This window comes from Podarcis vaucheri (genome assembly GCF_965113315.1).
Source record: "Podarcis vaucheri genome assembly, chromosome: 8".
NCBI lineage: Eukaryota > Metazoa > Chordata > Lepidosauria > Squamata > Lacertidae > Podarcis > Podarcis vaucheri.
The window spans coordinates 83,746,237-83,772,760 of record NC_138766.1 but is presented as its reverse complement, the minus strand read 5'-3'; the positions used below and the strand labels follow the sequence as shown (position 1 = coordinate 83,772,760).

Below are 26,524 nucleotides of genomic sequence, written 5' to 3'. Positions count from 1 at the left end.
CCTTTTTCCTCCCCTCTGCCCTGCTAGCTAGAGGGGAGGTCTAAGTCCAAATGTCAGATTTAGACGATCAAAAACAATGTCTCTTGCGGATACAGCTTTAAAATTTTCGTTGCTTTAGCTATCATGCAGTCGGGGGAAGGCAGACTTCCTTAATTTTCACCTCCCCCGTTTTCAGCCAAATTTCAGGTAACTTTAGTTTCAGATAGACGTTCAGTCTTACTCACGGGTTTTTTCAGTCCAAAATTTACAGGAAGGAATCGGCGCTCTCCGCTAATGGCGATGCGGCTTCACCCTGCGGGCTGGGTAGCAATTCTCAGCACCGCGCTCCCCCGATGTCATTCCGGAGCCTTTAAAAAGGCTCTTTCTGCGGTAAGGGGGGCGCTTCAGGTGCCCACCGAATCTCCTTGTTCACAGGCTTCCGCGCCTGTGATTTTAGGGGTCCCCCGCTTGCCGTAGCGGGACAGACCCAAACTCGCAGAGCAGTCCTCCTCCGGAGCTCGGAAAGAGGACCGCCATTAGCGCTGGCGCCGACCGGAAGTCAACAACTATCTGACTTTTAGAAGACATCTGAAGGCAACCCTGTTTAGGGGAGTTTTTAATGTTTGATGTTTTATTGTATTTTAAAAATTCTGTTGGGAGCTACCCAGAGTGGCTGGGGAAACCCAGCTAGATCTTTCAAAAGTCTTCAAGCAATCCTAATGTTAGTGTCAGAACTGGCTCATGACATTTAGCTGCCCGAGGCAGAGGACAACATTGTCCCCGCTCCATGTACCAAACTCAGCCAGCCTAGCTGAATGTTGTTTCAATGCCAGTGATGAGAGAAGCTCTTCCTGGGATCCGGGGCATACTATCTTGCACATATAGTTCTGTCCTCTTAACAGCAACAAGGTCGAACTCCAAATGTTATGGGCACTCCAGCTCCCATCAGTCCCAGACAACATGGCCAATGGTCAGGGATGATGTGAATTACAGTCCAACAACACCTGGAGGCTTGCATATTCCCCATCACACCTCTAGCTAAGGGGGGGGGGATGTATTTCCAACATTTATATACTTTTTTTTTTGCAACAAAGAGGTTTCTAATGCAGTCAGTAAAACCACTTAAGTAAAGGTAAAGGGAACCCTGACCATTAGGTCCAGTCGTGGCCGACTCTGGGGTTGCGGCGCTCATCTCGCTTTACTGGCCGAGGGAGCCGGCATACAGCTTCCGGGTCATGTGGCCAGCATGACTAAGCCGCTTCTGGTGAACCAGAGTAGCGCACGGAAATGCCGTTTACCTTCCCGCCGGAGCGGTACCTATTTATCTACTTGTACTTTGACGTGCTTTTGAACTGCTAGGTTGGCAGGAGCAGGGACTGAGCAACGGGAGCTCACCCCGTCGTGGGGATTCGAACCCCCAACCTTCTGATCGACAAGTCCTAGGCTCTGTTGGCATAAACGAATGAGCAAATAAAATGGCATAAAATCAATGTAGCAATACAACATTTTCAATGTAACATTGTTTGATCTAGAGCAGAGCTGTCTAAACTTTTTGACAAGCAGCACTCCCCGGAAAAATATGTTCAATATGAAGTTGTTACTGTAAATGCCACTTTTCTATTTTATTCTTTAAAAATTTGCTGGTACTGTGTACCCCTGAAAACAAAAACCTCACTACAGGTGACACACTTTTTAGACATACATCATTGTGAGACACAGTAATTCAGTTTTCCTAGTTTGGAAAGCCCTGATCTAGAGTTTGGCTTTTACCAATTCACCACAAACCAGGGTAAACAGAGTTATTGTGACTGGGCAACAGGCGCCTGTTATGGATACAACCATTCATTCCTCCAGGGAAAGGGAATTCCACAGCTGGAGGGTAACTGCTTTGAAACCCCCACAAATTCCCACTCAATGTACAACCATTGCTGGTGGGAAGGGGAAAACCCACTTCAGCTGACCTACAGGCCCAGGACAGGCTAGGAAGGGTAGAGGCATGTCAGCAATGGGGCCACCTCTGCTGGTATGCCCCATGGAGGACCTTAAGGTCCACTAATGACAACATTTTGGAGATCCCAGGTCGCAAGATGGTTAGACTGGTCTCAACTAGGGCCAGGGCCTTTTCAGTACTGGCCCCAACTTGGTTGAACGCTCTGTCACAACAGACTAGGGCCCTGCGGGACTTGACGTCTTTCCGCAGGGCCTGCAAGACAGAGCTGTTCCACCTGACCTGTGGTTTGGACTCAGTCTGACCCTTATCTTTCCCTCCCCTTATGGTTTTGATCTATGGGCTACTTTTAAAATGAGGCTGCATTTTAAATTGCATTTTAACCTGTATTTTAAATTGGTGGTGTTTTTTCCTGTTATGATTTTACTGTAATTTTACTGGTGTTAGCCGCCCTGAGCCCAGCTCTGGCCGGGGAGGGCGAGGTATAAATAAAATTATATTATTATTATTATTATAACAAGAAAGCTAGGGTGGGGGGCTCAAAAGGGACAGCAAGAGGAGCTGCCTCTGCTGCCTCCCGATTCATTTGAGGCAGCTGCCCCACTTTGCCTCATGGTAGGGCTGGCCCTGATTATTATCTAGTCCGATTTTGACAAACTAACACGAAGCATCTTTTTCTCAGGTATCGGATGGACGATGTGCGAAAAGCTTCAGTGTTCCTGCGACAAGGCGGCGGCTGAGTGTATGGCGGCCGCCTCTTTCAACGAAAGCATGGGGTCTCCAAACAGACAAGCCTGTCCGGAGCCGGAGGTTAAATTGTTCTGCCGTAGGGGAGGGCATGAAGGACCCCTGAGCGGTGCTGGGGTCAGCTCCAGGGCTTCCAGCGAGGAAGAGAGGAGCAGCGAGGAGACCGATCCAGCAAAGAGCCTTTTGGGAAGAGGGAAGAGGTCAGCACGCCTGGCCCGGGGAATCTCCAGAGCTGTACGGCTGCAAAGAAGATAACCGGCGTTTCTCTTGCACCAGTTAGGAAGCTATCAGGAGTAGGGAATGTATGAAATTAGTACTGTCTGTTCTGCTCTTTATGCAACATTAAAGCGAGCTGGTTTCGTTCCTCTCCTGCTCAGCTCCTGCTGGATACATTGCTATCCCTCCTGCTGTTTGCTACGGCTCCATTATATTGTTTGTTGTCATAATTTTGTCATAATGTATGCTGCTGAGTCACACTATATTTACAAATCAGTAGCCTTCCCTGCATGATCCCTTTCAAAGCTAAAATTTTTTTAGATGGGTAGCCCTGATAGTCTTTTGCAGCAACGATGACCCCCCAAAAAGCTTGTGACACCTTAAAGACAAATTTAATAAAGTGGCCAGCTATGGCTTAAAATCTAACCATGTATATTCAGAAGTAAGTCCCATTGGTTTCAGTGGGGCTTACTCTCAGGTAAGCAATGTTACGATACAATAACAATACGATAATCTTTATTGTCATTGTCCCATAAAGAACAATGAAATTTTAAAAATCTACACCAGACATTCAAAAACCAACAAGCCTGCTAATCCCAGCTATCCCAGCCTGTTTAGCCCCCTAAAAACTCTGATACCCCATAATTAAATACAATATACTCCCACAGAGACTACCTTACACTGTGTTTAAAACCAAAATCGCATCTGGATAGAAACTGTTTCTCAGGCGGCTAGTCCTCGTCTTTATAACCCAGTACCTTCTTCCAGAAGGCAGAAGAAGAAGAAGAAGAAGAAGAAGAGTTTGGATTTGATATCCCGCCTTTCACTCCCCTTCAGGAGTCTCAAAGCGGCTAACATTCTCCTTTCCCTTCCTCCCCCACAACAAACACTCTGTGAGGTGAGTGGGGCTGAGAGACTTCACAGAAGTGTGACTGGCCCAAGGTCACCCAGCAGCTGCATGTGGAGGAGCGGAGACGCGAACCCGGTTTCCCAGATTACGTGACTACCGCTCTTAACCACTACACCACACTGGCTCTCACTGAAGCTGAAAGAGATCATTTCCGGGGTGCGCACTATCCTGCACTATCTCTGCAGCTTTCTTATGACACCTGGAAGCATAGATTTGATCTAAGGTGGGAAGAGTGCACCCAGTTATTCTCTCCGCAGTCTTTACAACCCTGGACAGCATTGTTTTTCCCCTGACCGTGCAGCTCCCAAACCACACAGTTCATTTGACATAACTCACTATTTTGATTTCACAATTCAGTATAAAGTTGTCATTCTATCTTGTTTTACCTCACTCAGGCACCAAGAAGGGATGGTTTAGTTAAAAATCAAGAAAACTGGAGTGGGATGGGGGGGGGAAGGAGAACTGGGATTTTAAATTTAATTTTAGTTTTAAAATTCAAATATAGAGTGGCCAAAATTGGGCCGTCAAATCCAGATGGTTCTTTCGACTTTGACAAAGAGGCTGCGACTTTAGCAGAGGAGCCTAGATAAAACCCACAGGAGAGATCACTTCTGCCCATGAGATAAAAATAATGGGTGATGCATTTCTTTGATATTTAAAATTCACAATACAAAGAAGATTGACCCCAATTACTTAGGAGTAAGTCTCACTGATTCAATGAGATTTACTTCTGATGAGACAGGAAACCAAAATGATATCCTGCATCAAGGTACACCAGTATACAGTGCAGAAGATATGTAGTTATGTTCTCTGGATTTCCTGTGGATTTTAACATTATAAACAGTTGTGAAGGAAAAAGCAATTTAAATCAGGACCCCGTGCCCACCCTCTCCCTCCCTAAGCTCTTTGCCCCACAGCAAAAACCTACAGATATGGTTACCTGTAATTTTTCCTCCCTGAGGCAAATATTAGATTTGGAAGGGGAGTTATTTTAATCATGAGAAAGACAAGTGGGAGTCCTGTTATTATTTTTAATGAGGAACAACCCTGTAAAATAATCCAAAATAGTCACATATGACAGGGTGTGGGGCAGCAGGGTGTAGTTTAATTAAAACAGACTGGCAGGCCAAATTTGGCCCACGGACCAGAGATTTCTGCATCCGTGGCTCAGCACATCACGAGGCCATTAAAAGCCTAAGGCAACCATAATATAGGAATAATAATTTCAGGAAGACACGTGCAAACAATGCGGCTTATTTTCACATTTACCTTTATTTGCTTAAATATAGAAGATTACAGAAAGTGTGTTCTACATTTCACAAAAGCTTTTCATTAGGTAAAAGTTAGGGAAACATGAGCGGTGAAAGGAATAGTGTGTGAATCTGCATTTTTTAGTTTTAGCAGTGTTTTCCTCCAGAGAGTTAGGAAGCTAGAGAAAGAAATGAAAACAAAGAGCTGGACTATGTGGATCCCAGGAAAGGGGCTTTAGCGTCCACACATGAATCCCAACTGGTCTGTAGAGATCTGTACCAGGTGACATTTCCCACACAGGGGTTTGTGTTTGTTGGATAAAGTGACATTCTTCAGATGGATACAAAGAAGAATAAGACAGTAGTAACACAACTATGAATGCTAGGTCCTGGTGCACAAAAACCATTAAAAAAAATAATAGAAAATTGCAATGCAATACTGGAGGTGTGCAAGCAAAGGGAAGTTTTTTAGACACTTTGGAGGTGCTTCGTTCACACGCACCACTGAAGCAAAAGGGAAATCACATCTGTAGGGCTCAGGGTGTGGTTCTGAGGGGGAGATTGCTGCTTCACTTTGATTTTAAGTTTTGTGGGGGGGGGAGCTATGGGCACAAGCAACTTGGGCATTCTCCTGCTCCAGCCCCAATGAAGAACGTGGAAGATGTGCAAGGGGTCTCTTGTACCAATCCCAAAAGCTTCAAAGGGGCACAACATGGGGAAATGGCTCTGGTGGGTTGCACATACAGCGGTACCTCTGGTTAAGTACTTAATTCGTTCCAGAGGTCCGTTCTTAACCTGAAACTGTTCTTAACCTGAAGCACCACTTTAGCTAATGGGGGCCTCCTGCTGCCGCTGCACCACCACTTCATGATTTCTGTTCTCATCCTGAAGCAAAGTTCTTAACCCGAGGTACTATTTCTGTGTTAGCGGAGTCTGTAACCTGAAGCGTCTGTAACCCGAGGTACCACTGTATAGAGAACAGCCACAGAATAATTGAAGCCACATCTGCGGTGTCTTTTCTTTCACTCAACAACATCAGACCCTCCAAGTGCCCCAATTTTCAGAGGGACGTCCCTGATTCAGAGAAGCTGTCCTGGTTTCTGGTTTGATCCCAGAACATCCCACTTTTCCTTAAAGGTAAAGGGTAAAGGGACCCCTGAGCATTAGGTCCAGTCGTGGCCGACTCTGGGGTTGCTGCGCACATCTCGCTTTATTGGCTGAGGGAGCAGGCATACAGCTTCTGGGTCATGTGGCCAGAATGACTAAGCCGCTTCTGGCGAACCAGAGCAGCGCACGGAAATGCCGTTTACCTTCCTGCTGGAGCGGTACCTATTTATCTACATGTACTCTGACATGCTTTCGAACTGCTAGGTTGGCAGGAGCAGGGACCGAGCAACAGGAGCTCACCCCATTGTGGGGATTCGAACAGCCGACCTTCTGACCGGCAAGTCCTAGGCTCTGTGGTTTAACCCACAGTGCCACCAGAGTCCCTTACTTTTCACTTTTCCTTAGGACATCCCTATTTTAATTGGAGAAATGTTGAAGGGTATGGAGCTATCCGACCCCCAAGCCGCCTGAAGGCAATCCTGTACAGGGAAGTATTTTTAATGTTCAATGTTTTATTATGTACAGTGGTACCTCAGGTTAAGTACAGTGGTACCTCACAAGACGAATGCCTCGCAAGACAAAAAACTCGCTAGACGAAAGGGTTTTTGGTTTCTTGAGCTGTTTCGCAAGACGATTTCCCCTATGGGCTTGCTTTGCAAGACGGAAACGTCTTGCAAGTTTGTTTCCTTTTTCTTAACACCGTTAATACAGTTGCGACTTGACTTCGAGGAGCAACTCATAGAACGCGGTGTGGTAGCCTTTTTTGAGGTTTTTAAAGACTTTGGTGATTTTTGAAGCTTTTCCAAAACTTTCCCGACACCGTGCTTCGCAAGACGAAAAAAATCACAAGACGACAAAACTCGCGGAACGAATTAATTTCGTCTTGCGAGGCACCACTGTACTTAATTTGTTCCGGTGGTCCGTTCTTAACCTGAAACTGTTCTTAACCTGAAGCACCACTTTAGCTAATGGGGCCTCCTGCTGCTGCCGCGCCACCTGAGTACGATTTCTGTTCTCAACCTGAAGCAAACTTCTTAACCTGAGGTACTATTTCTGGGTTAGCGGAGTCTGTAACCTGAAGCGTATGTAACCTGAGGTACCACTGTATTTATATATGTCGAAAGCCGCCCAGAGTGGCTGGGGCAACCCAGTAAGATGTGGCGAGTATAAATAGTACAATTACAATGACGGAATGGGGCACCCCTATTTTCATTGGAGAAATGTTGGAGGTCCTGCAACATGTATGTGCACAACAACTTTATCTTGCACACGCAAAGTATTTTCCTCATACAAGGGATCACAGATCAAAGGAGCTGTATGAGAACCTTAAGACAGTTTGTGAATCAACAAATTGGGGAGTTTCCTGATTGCGGGTCCTCATGTTGCATTAGATTTGGCACCAGGTAATCTCCTAACCACCCGGAATAGCTCTCTCTTGGCGTAAAAAATGGGGGCTGCTGTAGGAATAGAATAATTTAATAATAATAATTTTATTATTTATATGCCCCCCCCTGACTGGGTTGCCCCAGCCACTCTGGGCGGGTCCCTCCAAAAAAGATTAAAAACACAATAAAACATAAAATATTAAAACTTTCCCTATATAGAGCTGCTTTCGAATATCTTCTAAAAGGCAAATTGTTTATTTCCTTGACATCTGATGGGAGGGTGTTCCACAGGGTGGGCGCCAGTACCCGGAAGGGTCAAAATCCTGCCGAGGCAATGCATATAAAACCAAAGTTTGTAGCCCATTACAACCGGCTTAACATGCTCGCAGCAGGGGTGGAACCTGTGGGTTCTCCAGATGTTGCTAGACTCCAGTCAACCTCTACCTGCCAGGCCAACTGTCAGAGACAATGGGAACTGTAGGCTAACAACATCTGGAGGGCCAAAGGTTAGTCACCCCTGGATTACAGGGTCCATAATTTCTTAAAACAATTATTATTTAAAGCATTGATACCCCATTCTTTAGCCAAACAGAAGCCTTCATTATGAAAACTTCCCATTTTTTGAGAGTTTGGGGAAGATTAGTCCTAGTGGTTAAATCAGCAGCTAACCTGAAAAACGAACATATATAAGGATTTCATGCAGGGCCTAATGCTGTGTCTTCATTTTATTCCAACACATGGATCTCCTGCCATTTCTAAAGAATTTTTTTAAAAAAACAACTGAGACGAATGCAAAGTTGATTAGAGTTGCAGACCTGTTAGTCTTGACGTATACAGGCCAGGATCCCAAAATTTGCATGAAAAGTGGTGTGTGGCATTCACACTACAATTCCTCAGAAGATTTCTTACCCTGAAAAAAGAGACTTCCCTTATTCCCAGGGTATTTTAGAACCTTTTTCAGAATCTGGTGGGCTCAACTTTCTTGCGGTGAGGAGGCCACGCCTGTATGTTTTTATCTCCATTAAACATTTCTGCAGCACTCTGTAGCCTCCCTAGTTTCTTGATTTGAAAACGGCCCATGGCATCTTCCCCTGGACTTTATCTGAAGAGTGGAAAAAGCCAGGGTATGTGGTTGGGTACATGTGACCACCAAACCCTTGAGACTGCTGCGCGTGCCAATTTCGTTCTTAAGGGAAGTTCTTCCTCTTTCCTGTCTTTTTTTAAAAAAAGAGTCTTTCCATGCTGGTTGATTTTACAATTCTAGTGCAGTCTGGGAGGTCCTGTGAGCATAAAAGTATAAAAGGGAAGGCTTCACTTAAAAAACAATGGCATTGACCAGCTGCTAGGTGCAGACAGTAGACGGCTCCCTTGTGGTTACAGAAGGGTCTGGCTGAGGTGTCATGGAGCTTTTTTCTGAAACACAGGCACCCAAGAAGACTGCACAGTGCGATGCTGTGTAGAATGAAAGGCAGAACATTCATACACACTCCTTGGCCACCTCACAAGTCAGGTAAGTGCAACAAGTGTTCCTGGTCCACGAGAATTTCGCAGAAATTTATATCCCTTCTGTTTTCTGAACACTGTTTCTTTTCTCATAAATTGATGGAGAATGGTTGGGGAGGTGGGGGAAGCAGGAGAAATCTTTGGCACAACACTCCATGTTATCTACAGAACAACAGGGAAGGGCAACAGCCCTGCTGATTATTATCACATTCTTTACACAACATTTTGCAGTTCAGCTTTAACAGAATATTACACGCTAACCTTGCACAGGCAATGTGTTGACACCAAACACATGGGCCGACAAAATTTAACTTATCCATTAAATCCAGTAAAGCACATACAAATTAAGAGGGCTATGGAGTACAGTCATACCTCATGTTGCGTTCGGTTCATGTTGCGTCTTTTCGACTTGCGAACACGCGTGTGCGTGCAGAAGCGTTCTGTGCGCTTCGTGCATGCGCAGAGGCGCTGCTCTAGTTGCAGACTTTTTGGGGTGCGAACGGCACCCTGGAATGGATCGTGTCCGCAACTGGAGGTACCGCTGTATGCTATTACTGGACAACAACATTCTAAACTTATCAACTACACACACTACACACACACACACACACACAGAAATACTTCACACCCATTTCAGAGTTCGGCACATTATGAAATACTTATCCTCTTTAAAATGCCTTTACCATATCCCTTGCCATATCAAAAATATAACTTTCTTTCCCTTTAATTGCTCCTAAGTTCTCATTAACAAAATACTCTGCATTTCAAAACCACAATCTGTAAGAAATTATATTCCCTATAGTGCAATTCCAGAGACCCCAACAGAAAGCTTCTTGCCTTTCAAGCAAGACACCCTGACCGTGGGCTGGTGATGCAGCCCCACAAACATGGGGCAAATCCTCCAACTGCCAGCAGTGAGTGGAAGGGAGTGCCTCATATGGGACAGTCAGCATTGGGAGCCTCATGCATGCAAGGGTCTCCACATGATAGCCTTTGGCAGGATGCACAGCACATTCCAATACTCTATAATAACAGGTGTTTAAGGCTCCAAAACATTATATGGAGCTTTCTGGTTCATGTGGCCAGCATGACTATACCGCTTCTGGCGCAATGGAGCCCCTTGACGGAAACCAGAGCGCACAGAAACGCCATTTATCTTCCCGCCACAGTGGTACCTATTTATCTACTTGGACTGGTGTGCTTTTGAACTGCTAGGTTGGCAGGAGCTGGGGCAGAGCAATGGGAACTCACCCTGTCACGGGGATTCGAACTGCCGACCTTCTGATCAGCAAGCCCAAGAGGCTCAGTGGTTTAGACCATGGTGCAACCCGCGTCCCATATGGAGGACTGCCACTGAACGGAATACACACTTTTATGGCCTGCATCAGGGTGCTGATCCAACAGGATGAAGCACACATGTGACAGAGGGAACCATGCGTGAGTTTTCCCAGGCTGAAAGTCCAATCTAAGAAGAAATGTGCAAGTCAAGTTGCTGCCAATCGCTCGGGGTGGGGTGAATCTCAGACTCCACCAACAGATAACTGGCAGCAATAAATGCTACTCGTATGCAGCTCCAGTTCCTGGGCTGGGATTCTAGTGGCCAGGCTTCCAGAAAGGATATTGCAATCACTTCACACTGACTGGCTGTTTGGCTGCTGCGCCAGGAAGAGCTAAGGCAGGCATAGGCAAACTTGGCCCTCCAGATGTTTTGGGACTACAACTCCCATCATCCCTGACCACCTGTTAGCTAGGGATGATGGGAGTTGTAGTCCCAAAACACCCGGAGGGCCGGGTTTGGCATGGTTTGACTACACATTTCACTGAACCGAGGCTTAGCTTTCTCCAGGCAAACTGCAGGTTGCAAGGCATAGGACAAACCTTCATTCCAGCTTGTGACTTGTCTGTAGCCTGGGTTCTGACCATGTGTTAAGCCAAACCATAGCTTAGCTCCATGCAGTGCAGAAGTAAAATGACTTGGGAGATGTGATGCAGCTGTAATATTGTCTCTGGGATGTAACACGTTTGTGCAAAGCAATGGTTTGGGCTTAGCATGCAAACCAGACCACTGTGTGTGCAAAACTTCCTCTCCATGCATGGATTATCTTCTTCACCCCAACAACTCACAGAAATTTAAACATATTTCAAGCCTGTTTATAACTCTCATAGTTCCTCCCTGGGAGCTGTAAATTCTGTGCAAATAAATAGCTACCCAGTGCTGTAAATATACCAGTGTTGCCAAAAACACATACGTCAAAACAGGTTACAAAAACTCATGGTTAAAAAAAAGAGCCCATCCAAAACTACACTTGCAAACTGTAGTCTAAAATTACAAAATGCTAAGATATAATAAACAAATCGGAGGGGGCGGGACAAAAGAAAGGTTTGCCTTCCAAATAGTAATAATATATTTTTTTAAAATGTCTTGAATTCAGTGGAATGAATAAGGACCCCTCTAGAAGTCTTTTTCATTGTGAAGATTTGTGCTCATAAGCAATCTTGCTTTCAATACTGTTTGTGCCTGTTTTGGGTGGAAATACTGCTTTGTTTCTAATCGGTGCATGTCCCACGGCTTCCCTGCTGAAATCCTGCAACATTTCATGCCACAAATGTTCTCTTCCTTTCTCTTGTCCTGTTCATGTTGCACAATAGCGCACGAGTGCCCCTCCAGCTAGCAACAGTGCAGTTAACACTGGAGGAAACATCACAGAACTACTAATAAAGTAACTAATCATGTGGAAAGTCCGGTATAGATCTATCACTAATGCACTACTACTGGGACACAGCAGAAGTGTTGGAGAATTCACCTAGAAAAACAAAACAAAACCATATTCAAAATATAATGTAATCTGCTCAGGGCAGACACCCCATTAAAATCAATGAAATAATTTTCTGAGAAGCCAAAAACCTGTCTTTTTGATGAATTCAGAGGACACTCAATACACACAAAGATCAGGAAACTTCATCTCGTAGACTGGGATGGACTGGTAATGGTTGTGTCCAGTGTTAATCGCCACCGTTCCAGAAGGGCTTGGAGGAGGCCTGGGGAAGATGGAGAACAAACAGAGGCATTGTTTTTAGGCTTTACTGCATGCTCACAATTTTATTTGTCTTGCTTTTCAGTGTTTGCGATGAGGCCCTCATTTCAGGTTGTCTCCTGCCTGGGGTACTGTTGGGAGAAATATTGGGGTGATACCCAATGCCCCCTGTGGGTTTGCCTGGACAACCCTATCAGATCAATTAACAGGCATTTATTCAGCATTGAAATGGACACCACTTTAACCCCACCTGGGAAGGGAAGAAAGTGCCGAGGAGATTGAAAGATACAACAATATTTATGGTTTAAGCATTCCTAAACAACAGGTATTCTGTCCAGCTAAGTCATGCGTCATAGTTACAGCTTTCTGGTACAGCAATTGCCTTCATCCTTATCTCCTTCATTTTGCTGTTCACGCAACCACAATATTCAATGGCTCTCTGCTCAAGTATACACGACTACTCAACTTTACAGCACGTGTCTGACTTACTCATAAACCCCCTTCAACATATTTTGGTTCTTTCCATAACATTATACTTTGGAAGCTTCAGTTGTCTGGGGTTCTTTTAATTGTCCAATCGCCCCACTTATGCAACTATTTTATTTATTCATATCCCACCTTTTCTCCCAGATTGGAGTGTAAGGTTCAGCTACCTGGAACAGGCCCACGGCCGTTCCGTGGATCGGCGTGGGGATTCCATGCTTCCCCCTCCTGCGGTGCCAATTTTTTTCTTCCCGTGGGGACCAACTTCCGGGTCGGAAGTGTGCTGGAAATAGCGTGTGTGCACACGCATGGGCGCTCCTCACCTGGAGTAGTGCCTGTACGCGTGTGTATAAGCCATTTCCGGCGCACTTCCGGGACAGAGAAGCGCCCATGCGCACACACTATTTCTGGCGTTCTTCCAACCCAGAACCACGCCAGAAATAGCTTGCACACACGTGTGGGCACACACACTCTGGCCCACCAAGAGGTCTGCCGGGGAGTGGACCGGACCAGCCTCAAAAAATGTTGCCGACCCCTGCCTTAGAAGGAAGTGCTACAGATATTAATGGGACCCTAGGAAGTATGGATGGGGGTGCAGCCAACATCTCCCCCCGCCCCCACCCAAAATAAAGCAGAAACACAAGTTATTTTTTGGAAACCAGGAACAACCTGGTAGCCTTGCCTATTTTTCACAAACGCAAAACCACTTCCATGAACTCTTACCGAATGGTCCGTTCCAATATCTGTGTCAGCCTGTCGTGGAGCAAGTTTGCCTGCAGGGAGAAAAGATTGAATATTTTAGGGAGAGGGGTGCCACAACCTTCTGACAAATTGGTCTGGAAAAAACAGAGCCAGCAATGGCAGCACTGATCTTGTATCAGAATCCACTGGCATTGTGGGCATCTAGGGCACCATGAAGTTACTGGGATTGGACATGGTGGTTGTGGGTACCCACACAGCTGGGATTGTCCAGTCGCATGGAAGCTTGTGCATGAGCAGCTCCTTATGAATTTGGCTTCCATGACCAGAAAGCCTGTGGGAACACATGACTGTCTTGAGGTGGGGGCAGCAGCATGCCTGACACTGGGGACACACCCAGATGTGCAGTCCCTTTCCCAGTGACTGCCAGTGATTCACATAACTGATGTGCTGGGGGAGGGTTACACATCCAGGATTATATCCTTGCAAAAAGTTAGGTGAATAACCATTTCAAGGAAACTTGCCCACACCAAAATGTGTGTCAGTAACCCACAAATTGTAAAGGCAAACTCTTAGGGCAGGGGTGGCTAACCATTTTGGGGGTCAATGGCCACGTTGAACCATTGTCAACCCTTCAAGGGCCGCAGGTCAAAGCTGCTGACGCTTAAAAGCAGGAATGGTCAACTTGCCGAAATGGGGATAGGCATTTTTTTTTTAACAAGACAAATTTTAGGGTCTCTCAAAGGGGAGGGGTTCCACACAAACCGTTTAGCATCACAGAGAAACCCACAGGAAGAAGAAGAGTTTGGATTTGATGTCCTGCTTTATCACTACCCTAAGGAGTCTCAAGGGGACGTGGGTGGCACTGTGGCCTAAACCAAAGAGCCTAGGGCTTGTTGATCCGCGGGTCGGCGGTTCGAATCCCCATGACGGGGTGAGCTCCCGTTGCTCGGTCCCTGCTCCTGCCCACCTAGCAGTTCAAAAGCACGTCAAAGTGCAAGTAGATAAATAGGTACCGCTTCGGCGGGAAGGTAAACTGCGTTGATCCCTAGCTAGCAGGACCAGTGGTCAGGGATGATGGGAATTGTAGTCTCAAAACATCTGGAGGGCAGAGGTTAAGGAAGCCTGCCCTAGAAGATTCCTTTGTAAGATGCTTGCCAAAGGGTACCTGTATGCATGGCGAAGGAGGAGGCATCTAAGTATATAGGGGTGTTTGGGACTCCAACTCCCATCAGCATGGTGAATGGTTGAGGATTATGGGAGTTGCAGTCCCTAGCATCTGGAGGGTGTCATGTTGGCTATTCCTAGTCCGGAGACAGGAGAGCCTTAGCACTTTCTCTCTGACATTCGTCGCTAATGAGGTCCAGCATACCTGGTGCATCTGTTTAAGCCCTTAGCAGGATCGAGTAGGTGGATCATGGCCCGAGTACTTACCTTGGTTTCACACTGTGCAGCAATTTCTTCAAAAGGAGCCTTCTGGAATCTTTCAATCACAAGGCGCCGCCTTTCTTTCTCTTGTTCCTCAAGCCCATTGTTGTCTTTGGGAGAGATCAGTATCAACAGAGTAACCAGAAAGCAAAGCAGAGGGAAAGATCAGGAATATTATTCATCTTCACAAAGAGTGAAATGAAATAATTCACCCTTGAAGGAGCATATTATGGGAGCATATTATTGTTACTAGTGAATACAGAAATGCAAAGCTTTCTTACCTATTGCCTGCTTCAGGGTCTCAAAGGTGATTTCTTCAGTGCTATTTGCCTAAAGAAACAATAGTATTTAGGGTACTGTGTCAACCACAGTAAAGGGTCAGCTAGAATTCATCTTAAGTGTCTCAAATATTTTTTCCACCCGAAAAACAGCCCTTCGACTCATGTGTGTGTGTTTTCTTTTCCTGGTGACATTTTTACTTTAAAAATTGCATGCAGAACAGTAGATCTGCAAATGAAAATCACAATCCTGACTACCACAACTTGTGGTATATAGATAGACTGAAAGCACCGAAGAATGTTTATAGGGGGCGGGGGGGGGGAAGATGCACGATCTTTTCTTTAATGGAACTGTTACATACCTTTTCATCCAGGCTGCAGCTAGGCAGAATGTCTACCTGAATTGACAAGGTGTCCACAATACTCTTCCTCCTGGACAACCTGTCTTCATCTGAACAAAAAGAGAAATGCCTGTCTTGTCAATACATCATTGTGTTTTCCTCTTTTCTTTGCCCCAAACTGAAGCGAGTCAATTCAAATTTCAGTGGCCTCTTCCAGGACCCTATGTCTGGCCCTTAGGACTCTGTCCAGCCACACCTCTTGTCTCCAGGCCACACCCCTCACCTGCCTGCTTCACACTCTCTTTGAGTGCTTTTGCCTGGCTGGAATTCATCCTGAAACTCCAATAAGTCCTCTGGCTTGCATGGGTGGAGGCAAAACTAACCCCAAACTAACAGTCGGCACCAGCTAAGTGTCCCTGGGAGAAATGCCCTGTGTCTGGGTCACCATCAATGAAAAGGTTCTCTCTCCAGTGGCCTTCTACTTAATTTCAGAAGATAGGACACCTACAGTACATTTCTGAGCACAATTCAAAGTGCTGGTGCTGACCTTTAAAGCCCTAAACGGCCTTGGTCCAGTATACCTGAAGGAGCAGCTCCACCCCCATCATTCTACCTGGACACTAAGGTCCAGTGCCAAGGGCCTTCTGGCGGTTCCCTTGCTGCAAGAAGCCAAGTTACAGGGAACCAGGCAGAGGGACTTCTTGGTAGTGGCACCCGCCCTGTGGAATGCCCTCCCATCAGAAGTCAAATTGAACAACAACTACCAGACTTCTGAAGGCAGCCCTGTTTAGAGAAGCTTTTAATGTTTGATGCATTACTGTGTTTTAATATTTTGTTGGAAGCCGCCCAGAGTGGCTGGGGAAGCCCAGCCAGATGGGCGAGGTATAAATAATAAATTATTATTATTATTTATTATTACAGGAAGGCATAAAGGTGTCAGAAAGCAGACAGCTTCATAGCTGGTGCCTCCGATTACTTAGCCTCGAGCCATCAAGGGCTTTGTAATAGAATACCAGCCATTGAACTCTGCAAAGAGTCAGCGTGGGGTAGCGGTTAGAGTGCTAGGCTGCAATCTGGTAGACGGGGGTTCAAATCCCCACTTGGCCATGAAAATTATGAGGTGACTTTGGCCAATTATTACCTCTCAGTCTGGTCTACTTCGCGGGGGTGCTGTGAGAATCACGTGGAGGAGAGGACAGCCATTGGAGGAAAGGTGGGATATAAATGCGAAGATAGATTTAAAAAAAACCATTGGGAAAAATACCTATGAGATGCGTACGAATATGCTACATCTACTAGGGTTGCCAACAGTGCCGGATTTACGTATAAGCTAAAGCTATAGCTTAGAGCCCCACTCTCTTGGGGCCCCCAAAAAAATTAAAGGGAAAAAACCCTAGATGTACATTTCCAAAATATAAGATAAAAAACAAATAAAATAAAACCTACATACAGCAACAGTGTTTTGGGTTGTGTAGGCTCCTGTGATGTAAGTCATGGGCCCCGCCTGCTAGCCAGCTCCCTAAAATATCACTGGTTTGCTCATTTCTATATATAGGGTGCCTACATTCTGCATGGACTGGTTGCATGGCAACATGGGCAAATGGCTTGAGATGCCTATTAGGTTCATAAATTACCATACCACATATATGCAATACAAAAAACAGTGACAATTTGTTGTTGACAAAGGACAGCTGGACATATGTTTCCTGCGTGGCAGGGGGCTGGACTCGATGGCCCTTGTGGTCTCTTCCAACTCTATGATTCTATATAAAGGGCCCCATTACCTTCAGTAGCTTAGGGCCTCATCAAACCTAAATCCGGCCCTGGTTGTGCCATATTTCAAAAAGTAAAAACCAGGACACCCTGTATGGCAGCCCTAATGTCTACAGTTGTGTGGGTCACAGCTACTAGGAGCAGGGGAAATAAAGGAAAATCGCACAACACTGGGATTTTCTATCTATGAGCATAAGGAGCTTATTTGGCTTTCTTTGGGTCCTAACACCATGAAGCTATAACTAGAACAAGCAGTGGCAGCTCCAATTTACCTTTCGACTTGCGCCTGCATTTATGAGGCTTTTTGCCAGATGGGAATAGAGCTACATTTCCGAAGACGCATAAGAATGGAAATAGAAGCTTTAGGATGACATACCATATGGAAAATTAGAAAAAAGAAAGGGGCAGCAGAAAAGTCACCAACGTTTGGGCCAGAATCTAAAGAACTAGGCAACCCAAGAAAGGCTCTGGGTCTCAGTTCCTTTGCAATGCTTTGAACTGCATTTAATATGTTAGTGATGGAGAAGGAGCCTGTTCCCCACCCACAAGAGCTAAACACGTATGTGTGCATGTCTCACTCTGCATATAGTTATCTCTCGCTTGGACTACTGCAATGCGCTTTATGTGGGGCTACCTTTGAAGGTGACTCGGAAACTACAACTAATCCAGAATGCGGTAGCTAGACTGGTGACTGGGAGCGGCTGCCGAGACCATATAACACTGGTCCTGAATGTTTCCAAGCACAAATCAAAGTGTTGGTGCTGACCTTTAAAGCCCTAAATGGCCTCGGCTCAGTATACCTGATGGAGAGTCTCCACCCCCATCGTTCTGCCTGGACACTGAGGTCCAGCGCCGAGGTCCTTCTGATGGTTCCTTCACTGCAAGAAGCCAAGTTACAGGGAACCAGGCACAGAGCCTTCTCAGTAGTGGCACCTGTCCTGTGGAATGCCTTCCCACCAGATGTCAAAGAGAAAACAACCACCAGACTTTTAGAAGACATCTGAAGGCAGTCCTGTTTAGGGAAGCTTTTAATGTTTAATAGGTTATTGTACTTTAATATTCTGTTGGAAGCTGCCCAGAGTGGCTGGGGAAACCCAGCCAGATGGGCAGGGTATAAATAATAAATTATTATTATATTATTATTATAGAGACACAGAATCAATAAGACTATTGAGCATGCCTAAAAGTAGATCCAAGAAGACTTTGTTGTTCGCTAGCAGTGAAATGTATCACAGCATTTATTCATCTCTAAAGGGCCTCCACGATGGATATAAATAGCTGCAATCAAGAAAGCCAATAGGATATGCTTCTAAAAATGTATGCATATGCATTTCACTCAGATAATATTATGAGTATTTGGGATTCTCCTACAACAAGGATGGGGAGCCTGGTTGCACTTCCAATGTTGTGCTGGACTGCTGGAAAGCACCAAAGGATGCTATATGCAACCCCCTCCCTTAAAAAAGCAGCTATGATAAACAGTGGTCAATGACTACAGGTGATGAAGATGAGTGAGCCACCAGGGGCTTACCGGTCACAAGTGGTACATATGGCACAGACAGTCTCTCCACGCAGTAGCCACTGCCACCCAGCGATTCTGCCATTTGGTTGGTCAAGAAGAACAAGCTTGTTTCGTCCTTCTCCAGGGACTTGGGCAGGCTTCAAAACACAATTTGCAATTGTGGATTTAAAACCATTAGATAAAAGAAGCAAAGAATGAGAAAAAAAAAGAGAGAGGCATGGTTCGGAACGTAGGTTAGAGCGAATTACCCAATGGAGCATATTGCACCCTAGATCTGATTCTTAAATGCAGTGGTACCTCAGGTTAAGAACTTAATTCTTTCCGGAGATCTGTTCTTAACCTGAAACTATTCTTAACCTGAGGTACCACTTTAGCTAATGGGGCCTCCCGCCACCACTGCGCCGCCGGTGGGCGATTTCTGTTGTCATTCTGAAGCAAAATTCTTAACCTGAGGTACTATTTTTGGGTTAGCGGAGTCTGTAACCTGAAGCATCTGTAACCTGAAGTATCTGTAACCTGAGGTACCACTGTAGTATTTAGTACCAACAAGACCAGGGATGTGCCTTCCAGGCCTTTCTACCAAGCCACACCCCTTCTCCATTCACATTTACAAAAGAAAAAGTAGGAGGTAAACTATTGGAGGCAAACCCCTTGTCTATTTGGTCTTATCTATATGTATATATGTAATTTCAAATAATCTGTATTGGAATGGCAGAGAGAAAGATGGACATGCAAGGCGCTTGTAGATATGGCTCATATATGGCTGGGCTGCCTTTACTCATGAATGGGAGCAGGTGGCGCTGTGGTCTAAACCACTGGGCCTTGCTTCACACCTGGAGTGTTTGTACCTGGCTAGAATGTGTCTTTGAATTCTGATAATGTCTCTTGCTTGTCTGAATGGAGGATACAGAGCAGAGCAGGGTGCATGTGTGCGTCAAAACTAAACTATTGCACAAAGGTAAGATTTGCATTGATTGCTCTGCACACTTTTGCCTCTGGTTCTGCCTGACACTGGAATCTGGCTCCAAGAGATTGCTCAGAAGGGATTGAGAAAGCTCCCCCACTCTTGCATTAAAAACTGGGGAACACAGTGTTGGGAATCCGAATACGTGCAGCTACTCACACAGAGTCAATTAGGGCTTGGTAGACAGCCAAAAGGCAATGTGAAGGAGTAAGTCTGCCTGGTGATACAGAGGCATGGAAACAGCTCCATGATTGGTCAAGCTCTCTCACGAGAATAATGATTAATGGCCTACTAACTGGAATGTGTATTAGTACGAGGTTGAGTGTAGGAGTTGGAGGTTGAGAGTTGTGAGTTGGGTATGAGAGAGTTAGCTAAAGATCTGTGTTCTGTTCTGTTCCTGTAAATAGTCCACTTTATATAATAAACACCTGGCTTCTGCTTCGTCCATCCTGCCTGCAGCCAAGTCGCCAGTTGCTTCCATGGATTCTGCGTTTAGTCTGCTAGGTCTGGCTAAGGTCCTGCAACTAGTCAGAGAGTTGCGAAACACCAAATAGGTTTTGAGGATGGCTCAGTTGGTAGAGCATGAGGCACTTAATCTCCGGGTCATGAGTTCAAGTCCCACATTGGGCAAAAGATTCATGCACTGCAGGAGGTTGGACTAGATGACCCTCACAGTCCTTTCCAACTCTACAGTTCTATGATTCTGTTTTGTCCACCCAGCCCAGTACTGTCTACTCTGAGTTTCAGAGGCTCTCCAGGGTCTTGGGCAGAAGATCTGTCCTCACTGCCCTTTAACTAGACATGCCAGCAACAGAGATGGTCTTTCACAGTCCTTAAGTCAAAAACATTACTGGTTCTCATGTTTTACGAGTTGTTTAAAATTTCACATACTTGCACTTCTCTCTGAAAATTGTTTCAGGTAAAAAATAGGGTGCTTCTACATGTCTGGTTTCAATGACCTGCAACACGAGCGGAAAAACAAGACAGCGTTTGACAATTTTCTCACTTTACATTCTATGTTAAAATGTATATGTTTGCAAATAAATAAATAAATATGCATTGCAAGTGTAGACATGTTTGAGGGGTGAGCCTGCTTCCTTTAAGCCCCAGCCCATGCCTGCTGTCACTCACAGCGGCCTGTCTCTGCAGTCCATACATATTGCCACAAGTAACCCCCAACCCAAATTTGCTTTGGGCTCTTGATTTAGCTAAGCCAGGAGGGCAGTTTTGCTACTGTATCAATGGAAGGCACACCGGCGAAAATCAGAAGTGATACAGCACCTTAGTAACATGTTGGCAAAAAGCAGGAACAGCGATCATCTGGCTTAGGAAGTTGAGGTATGCGGCTACCACTGCCATCACACTACAGCGATGGAACATGGGCAAGTTGTCTTCGTTAAGGATTGCAATGTCCTACAATGAAAGGAAGGGAAGAGGGAACCTCATTCAAGACTGGAATTGGTCATATTTTTTTCATATGGGTGAAAAACTAAGAGCCAGGAAGGTAAAACAGTTTTCCCCCCTGTCCCAGGTCACTGTTAAGTCTTTTGAGTGGAGAAGTCAGTTCAAGTTTTATTTATTTATTTATTTTGCAGGACAAACTAGTCTTAATAGCTTGTGCAGTGCACAACACATCTTAAAACAGTTTTTCAGGACATGGGTAGTTATGATCTGACAGTGTGTTGGAGCAAGGGTTCCCAAACTGCGGTCCATGGACCGTCATTCATTCAGGAGCTTTGTTCAGGTAGTCGGGGGGTAGGGGTGGGGTAGTCGGTGAAAAACAATAGAATAGAATAGCAATAGAATCCAACCTTAGAAAGAAAAGAAGCAATGAAAATGTTATGTACTAAGCTTGGATCCTAGAACAATAAGCAAGTAGGATCCTAGAATGCAACAACTGGGATGGACAGGTATCAGAAAAGCCCACTGCCCATCCATCCCATGAACACTGGGAACACTGTACTGCCCCCTTCTCATTTCTGAGGCTGCTCTACACATTAACTAAGCTTTATTTTGAAACCACAGCATGTACAAAAAGAAGGTGAGATTCTCAAGGTGGAAAATGATGCAGCAGGTAGATTCAAAGCGTACAAAATAAGCGCACCGTTCTTGATCAGAAATACGGATTCCAATCTTTTGACATGATATCAACAAAGCCGTCCAGATGCACTTCGGAAGCCCTACCTGCAAGGCGATAGCCACTCTGATGAGGTCAATGACCACTTCTTCGTTGGCTAGTTCAATTGTCATGAGAGCCAGCGTTGTGTAGAGAAGCTCAAAGTTCTTCTGGACATTGTCCTCTTCCTTACATCCTAAGTAGACATGCCTATACAGCTGCTGCCCATGCTAGAGAGAGCAGAGGGGAGTGTTGAGTAAGGTTTTTGTTGGAAGATTTGGGATAAAAGAAATGACTTCTTTACACATAGTCAAGCTATGGAACTTGCTCCATCACAGGAGGCTTTGATGGCCACCAAGTTGGGTGGCTTTGAAAGAGAATTGGCAAATTCATGGAGGAGGTGGCCATCAATGGCTGTGTAATGGCCTGGGAATCAGATTCAGAGGCTGAACCTGAGGAATCCCAGTCTGCACAGGAGTCCCCACCTCCAGGGCCGGCTGCGCTGGGGCTTGAACCTGAAGGGCCCTCACCTGTGCCGGATCCTCAGGAGCAGACACCAGCTGAATCCGCTCTGACTCCAGAGGTGATAGAGGACCCATTGCCTGCAGGTGCTCCACTCTCAGCCCTGTTGGGGAAGCTGAGGTTGCCTCTGGGTCCTGTAGCCCTCCAGCCTCTCCTGAGCTGCAGAGGCTCAGGGCAGAGAGGCGGAGGGAACTAAGTTTTCTCACAGGAGGAGTGCTCGCCTTAAGGCCAGGAGAGGCGAGTCACCTGTGGGCTGGGACCGCCCCTGGCCTCAGAGGAGATAAAGGCCAGTCAGCCCAGGTTGCAGGAGCAACATCGTTGGTATCCTGTTCCTGCCGACATCCTGACCTGCTCTCCTGAGTTCCTGACCATGCCTGACTCCTCGCTTCGGACCTCGCTTCGCCCCTGACGGACAGCCTCCTTACCCTCGACCTAGGACCAGACTTAGACCACGCTGCACGGTAAACCCCCCGGGACCAGCACAGGCTGCTAGCCATGACGGCTATCCTCTGCCTTGAAAGTTCTAGCCAGCAATGCTTCCAAATACCAATTGCTGGAAACCATGAGAGGGGAGAGGGCTCTTGGGATTGTGTTCTGCTTGTTGGTTTTCCCACAGGCATCTGGCTGCCCACTGTAAGAACAGCACGCTGGACTAGATGGGGCCATTGAGCTGATCCTGCAGGCTCTCCTTATGTTCGTATGTTTATGTCAGGTTTTTTGGAGCCACTGAGGAGCCACTAGGTAATACTTGGTGCACATTCACAATACCGGTATTGGCTTCTACCAAAGCCAGAGCAGCCTCTTCTATCAAGTGGCCCTCCAGATATTTTGGAACACGACTCCCATCAGTCCCAGCCAGTGGAGTTGTAGGTGATGATGATAATAATAATAATAATAATAATAATAATAATAATAATAATAATAATGGTATATTTATTTCTATCCTGCCTTTTCCCCAGACTGGGACTCAAGGCAGCTTCTCATGGTAGACTACCAAGAGAACAGGATGCTAATAATAATAATAATAATTTATTATTTGTACCCCGCCCATCTGGCTGGGTTTCCCCAGCCACTCTGGGCGGCTTCCATAGAAACCAAAAATACAGTAAAATATCACAGATTAAAAACTTCCCTGAACAGGGCTGCCTTAAGATGTCTTCTAAATGTCAGGTAGTTATTTATCGCTTTGACATCTGATGGGAGGGCGTTCCACAGGGCGGGCGCCACTACCGAGAAGGCCCTCTGCCTGGTTCCCTGTAGCTTTGCTTCTCGCAATGAGGGAACCGCCAGAAGGCCCTCGGCGCTGGACCTCAGCGTCCGGGCAGAACGATGGGGGTGGAGACGCTCCTTCAGGTATACTGGGCCGAGGCCGTTTAGGGCTTTAAAGGTCAACACCAGCACTTTGAATTGTGCTCGGAAATGTACTGGGAGCCAATGTAGGTCTTTCAAGACCGGTGTTATGTGGTCTCGGCAGCCGCCCCCAGTCAGCTAACCAGCTGAGCCTTTGGTCTGACCCAGCAGGGCTCATCTTCATCTAGCCCATGGGTAGGCAAACTAAGGCCCGGGGGCCGGATCCGGCCCAGTCACCTTCTAAATCCGGCCCACAGACGGTCTGGGAATCAGCGTATTTTTACATGAGTAGAATGTGTGGTTTTATTTAAAATGCATCTCTGGGTTATTTCTGGGGCATAGGAATTCATTCATTGCCGCCCCCCCCCAATATAGTCCAGCCCCCCACAAGGTCTGAGGGACAGTGGACCAGCCCCCTGCTGAAAATGTTTGCTGACCCCTGATCTAGCCCATAATTGTCAACTCTGCCTGGAAGAAACACAGCTCTGTTACTAGACTTTGCATTTAGAGGAGATGCCAAAAATAAATTCTGGGCCCTTCTACATTCAAATCACAGGTTCCACCCACAGAACAGTGAGTCCCTATATCCCTTACCTAACAGTGTGCAATTTCTCTTTCTTCTAACAATTGGTTTGATCTTTAATGATATTATTACCTTTTTGATGAAATTCGCATCTTGCCTTGAAATTTTGTCCCGTTTTATCTTTAGATCCGAAACATCAGGTATTATTCTGCGCAGACACAAAACAGTATGTTACTTTCTCAAAACAGCATTAATAATTATAATTTGCAAGCAAATTACTTCTCAGCGATGGGGAGACTCGGAATCATGCTGTGAAAAGTATTTAATTTATCCAGGCATTTTTGAAGTCATCTCCATTTTAATTACACCCACATTTTGCAATAACAATAGATTTCCTATTCAAAAAAGGGGGGAATCATAAGTAATTATGACTCAGTACAGGAATAGTCCATCTTATGTTTTGTATAAAACAAAAATATAATTACAAGCTTAATTAAACCAGGAGCAATTTGGAAGAGCTATTTAACATTCAGGGCAGGGCACCTGGAAAACAAAATCATCAATTGCTGCATCAAAAACATTTAGCTGTTACATTCCTGCACTTTTCCTCTCTTCACTGACAAAATGGAACATGTAAAACAGAAGAAAAATGTGTACAGTGAATGGTATCTATTGATCACAGTTGGAAAACATAATTTGTTACTGTAGTTTTCTCTTACAGATAGGTAGCCGTGTTGGTCTGCCATAGTCAAAATAAAAAAATTCCTTCCAGTAGCTAACTTAGTTGGTCTTTAAGGTGCTACTGGAAGGATTTTTTTTTTATTTTGTAGTTTTCTCTTATTTGCTGTATCTTTTTAAAACTTGTTCACTTACAAAGCTGGACGCCTCATAAGATATCGAGACCAAATTTTGCAGGTTTTCATTGATGTCTGGATACAACCAGACACCATTTTCAATCAAGATGGTGGACTGAACCCTTCAAAACTGCACTGATTTCCTTGGTTTCTTAAAGTACCCAAACAATTCTAGGTTTGAGGCTGGTAGTGCATTATTAATTGCCTGACTTCAGTGCAAACCAGAGCTCTGAACAAAAGTACAAACACCCTGGGCTACCACAATCTTTCCCCAATCTTAAGTCACTTCGCCCCATTTCTGCGTCCATATGTGATTCCCCTCCCTTTAAATATTCCACACAAAAATTCAGGTACAGTTACCCAAGAATTTTGCCCAATATAATATAGTAGTTTTGTACGTAATTTACACTAGCATGTGCACACATCTTGATTAGGGAGTTGCACCACTATTGTTTGGAGATTTTGAATGACAAATGTGTTTTGCTTCCTGACGTGAGAACTGCAAATTAAATAGGTTTGCATCAAAACGCAAACCAAACAAACTTCTTCCCCACTGCTTTATAAGAGTGCACAAACTGCAGAAGGAACATAGTTAGTGGGAGTTTTGGCAGAGATGGATTAATCTCTTTGTGCATGCCACCAATTTTAGCAGCTACATCCGAGATTCCCATGGTACACTGGCATGATCTACTGTTGCATAGGGACTCAACAGAGACCCTGTCAGACTCAAGCATTAACCTTATCCCTCTGAGCTTCACTCGGTTGTCATGCCGATCAATAACGTTGTGCAGTATTTCCAGGACCAGCTGTCTGAGTTCAGAGTCATCCATGAGTGAAGGAGAGAGCAAAGGATCCAGAAAAGGAGCGGGCAGGGCAGCAGAAATGGTCTTGGCACTGTATCCTGTTGTGACCTGGTGAGCATCAAAGAGAAGGTAAGGAGAAGTCACCAAAGAAATGATTCAGCCAAATCACACAGCCAAAAGCTGGGTACTAAAGCTGTGCCCATTTAACTGAACAAATTGTGCAGGCAAGAGCCTCAAATTGTGAGGTAGATTAGGCTGAGCAATAGTGACTGACCCAAAGTCACCTAAAGTGAGCTTCCTGTCAAAGTGGCCATGCTGGCTGCCCCTGCAATGACTCCTTTAGAGAGTGTAAGAGCGTAAAACAATGGTTGGCAGAATGGTTTACAAGCATTAAACATTGATGTAATCTCTAGTAGAACATCAGTGGAAACCAAAAAAGAAAGACCCAATTTACAACAACCTCCCTGCCTACTCAACTCTCAGCATTTCTCAGTCTCACAGATAACCAGACAAGTAATTCGCAAAAGTATTTGCAAATGCGGACTAGTCCTATGGAAAACACCACTCTATTTTACTTTTGCTTCAAGTTTAAAGAAGTGGCTATTCTGCTTGCTTAGCCATGCTGTAAAATGCATCTTTTAAAATAAGGATATAAAAGCCATCATGTGAATTTCCTTCATTACTTACCATCAGTAACGATCTCAGCAACATAATTTGAATTCGCCTGGTTCCCAAATCCCTAAAGGAAATGGAGGGGAAAACCAAAGTTAATTTGAATCAACACTTCT

The 26,524-nt window shown here is 45.3% G+C and overlaps 2 protein-coding genes across 6 annotated transcripts in view; one reads left to right on the top strand and one right to left on the bottom strand.

Annotated features, from left to right (window-relative positions):
* The window catches only part of OC90 (otoconin 90), a 36,780-nt gene extending 33,738 nt beyond the window's left edge, over positions 1-3,042 (top strand). For all 3 annotated transcript variants that reach the window (XM_082235689.1, XM_082235687.1, XM_082235688.1), the window contains one exon: positions 2,610-3,042. In XM_082235689.1, coding sequence (XP_082091815.1) covers positions 2,610-2,929 — 320 coding nt within the window. In that variant the 3' untranslated portion in view covers positions 2,930-3,042. The remainder of the gene's footprint in view (positions 1-2,609) is intronic.
* Positions 3,043-8,805: 5,763 nt separating this feature from the next.
* EFR3A (EFR3 homolog A) overlaps positions 8,806-26,524 on the bottom strand; it is a 79,738-nt gene continuing 62,019 nt past the window's right edge. The window contains exons 13-25 of one of the 3 annotated variants that reach the window (XM_082235580.1): positions 26,424-26,475; positions 25,672-25,844; positions 24,212-24,287; positions 21,753-21,914; positions 20,850-20,981; positions 20,460-20,527; positions 18,614-18,741; positions 15,331-15,419; positions 14,972-15,020; positions 14,697-14,800; positions 13,287-13,336; positions 11,990-12,084; positions 8,806-8,822 (exon numbers count right to left, since the gene is read on the bottom strand). In XM_082235580.1, coding sequence (XP_082091706.1) covers positions 8,821-8,822; positions 11,990-12,084; positions 13,287-13,336; positions 14,697-14,800; positions 14,972-15,020; positions 15,331-15,419; positions 18,614-18,741; positions 20,460-20,527; positions 20,850-20,981; positions 21,753-21,914; positions 24,212-24,287; positions 25,672-25,844; positions 26,424-26,475 — 1,180 coding nt within the window. In that variant the 3' untranslated portion in view covers positions 8,806-8,820. Of the gene's footprint in view, positions 8,823-10,872; positions 11,850-11,950; positions 12,085-13,286; positions 13,337-14,696; positions 14,801-14,971; positions 15,021-15,330; positions 15,420-18,613; positions 18,742-20,459; positions 20,528-20,849; positions 20,982-21,752; positions 21,915-24,211; positions 24,288-25,671; positions 25,845-26,423; positions 26,476-26,524 lie in introns of those variants that run through there. The other 2 variants (XM_082235579.1, XM_082235578.1) reach the window with 2 other exon arrangements.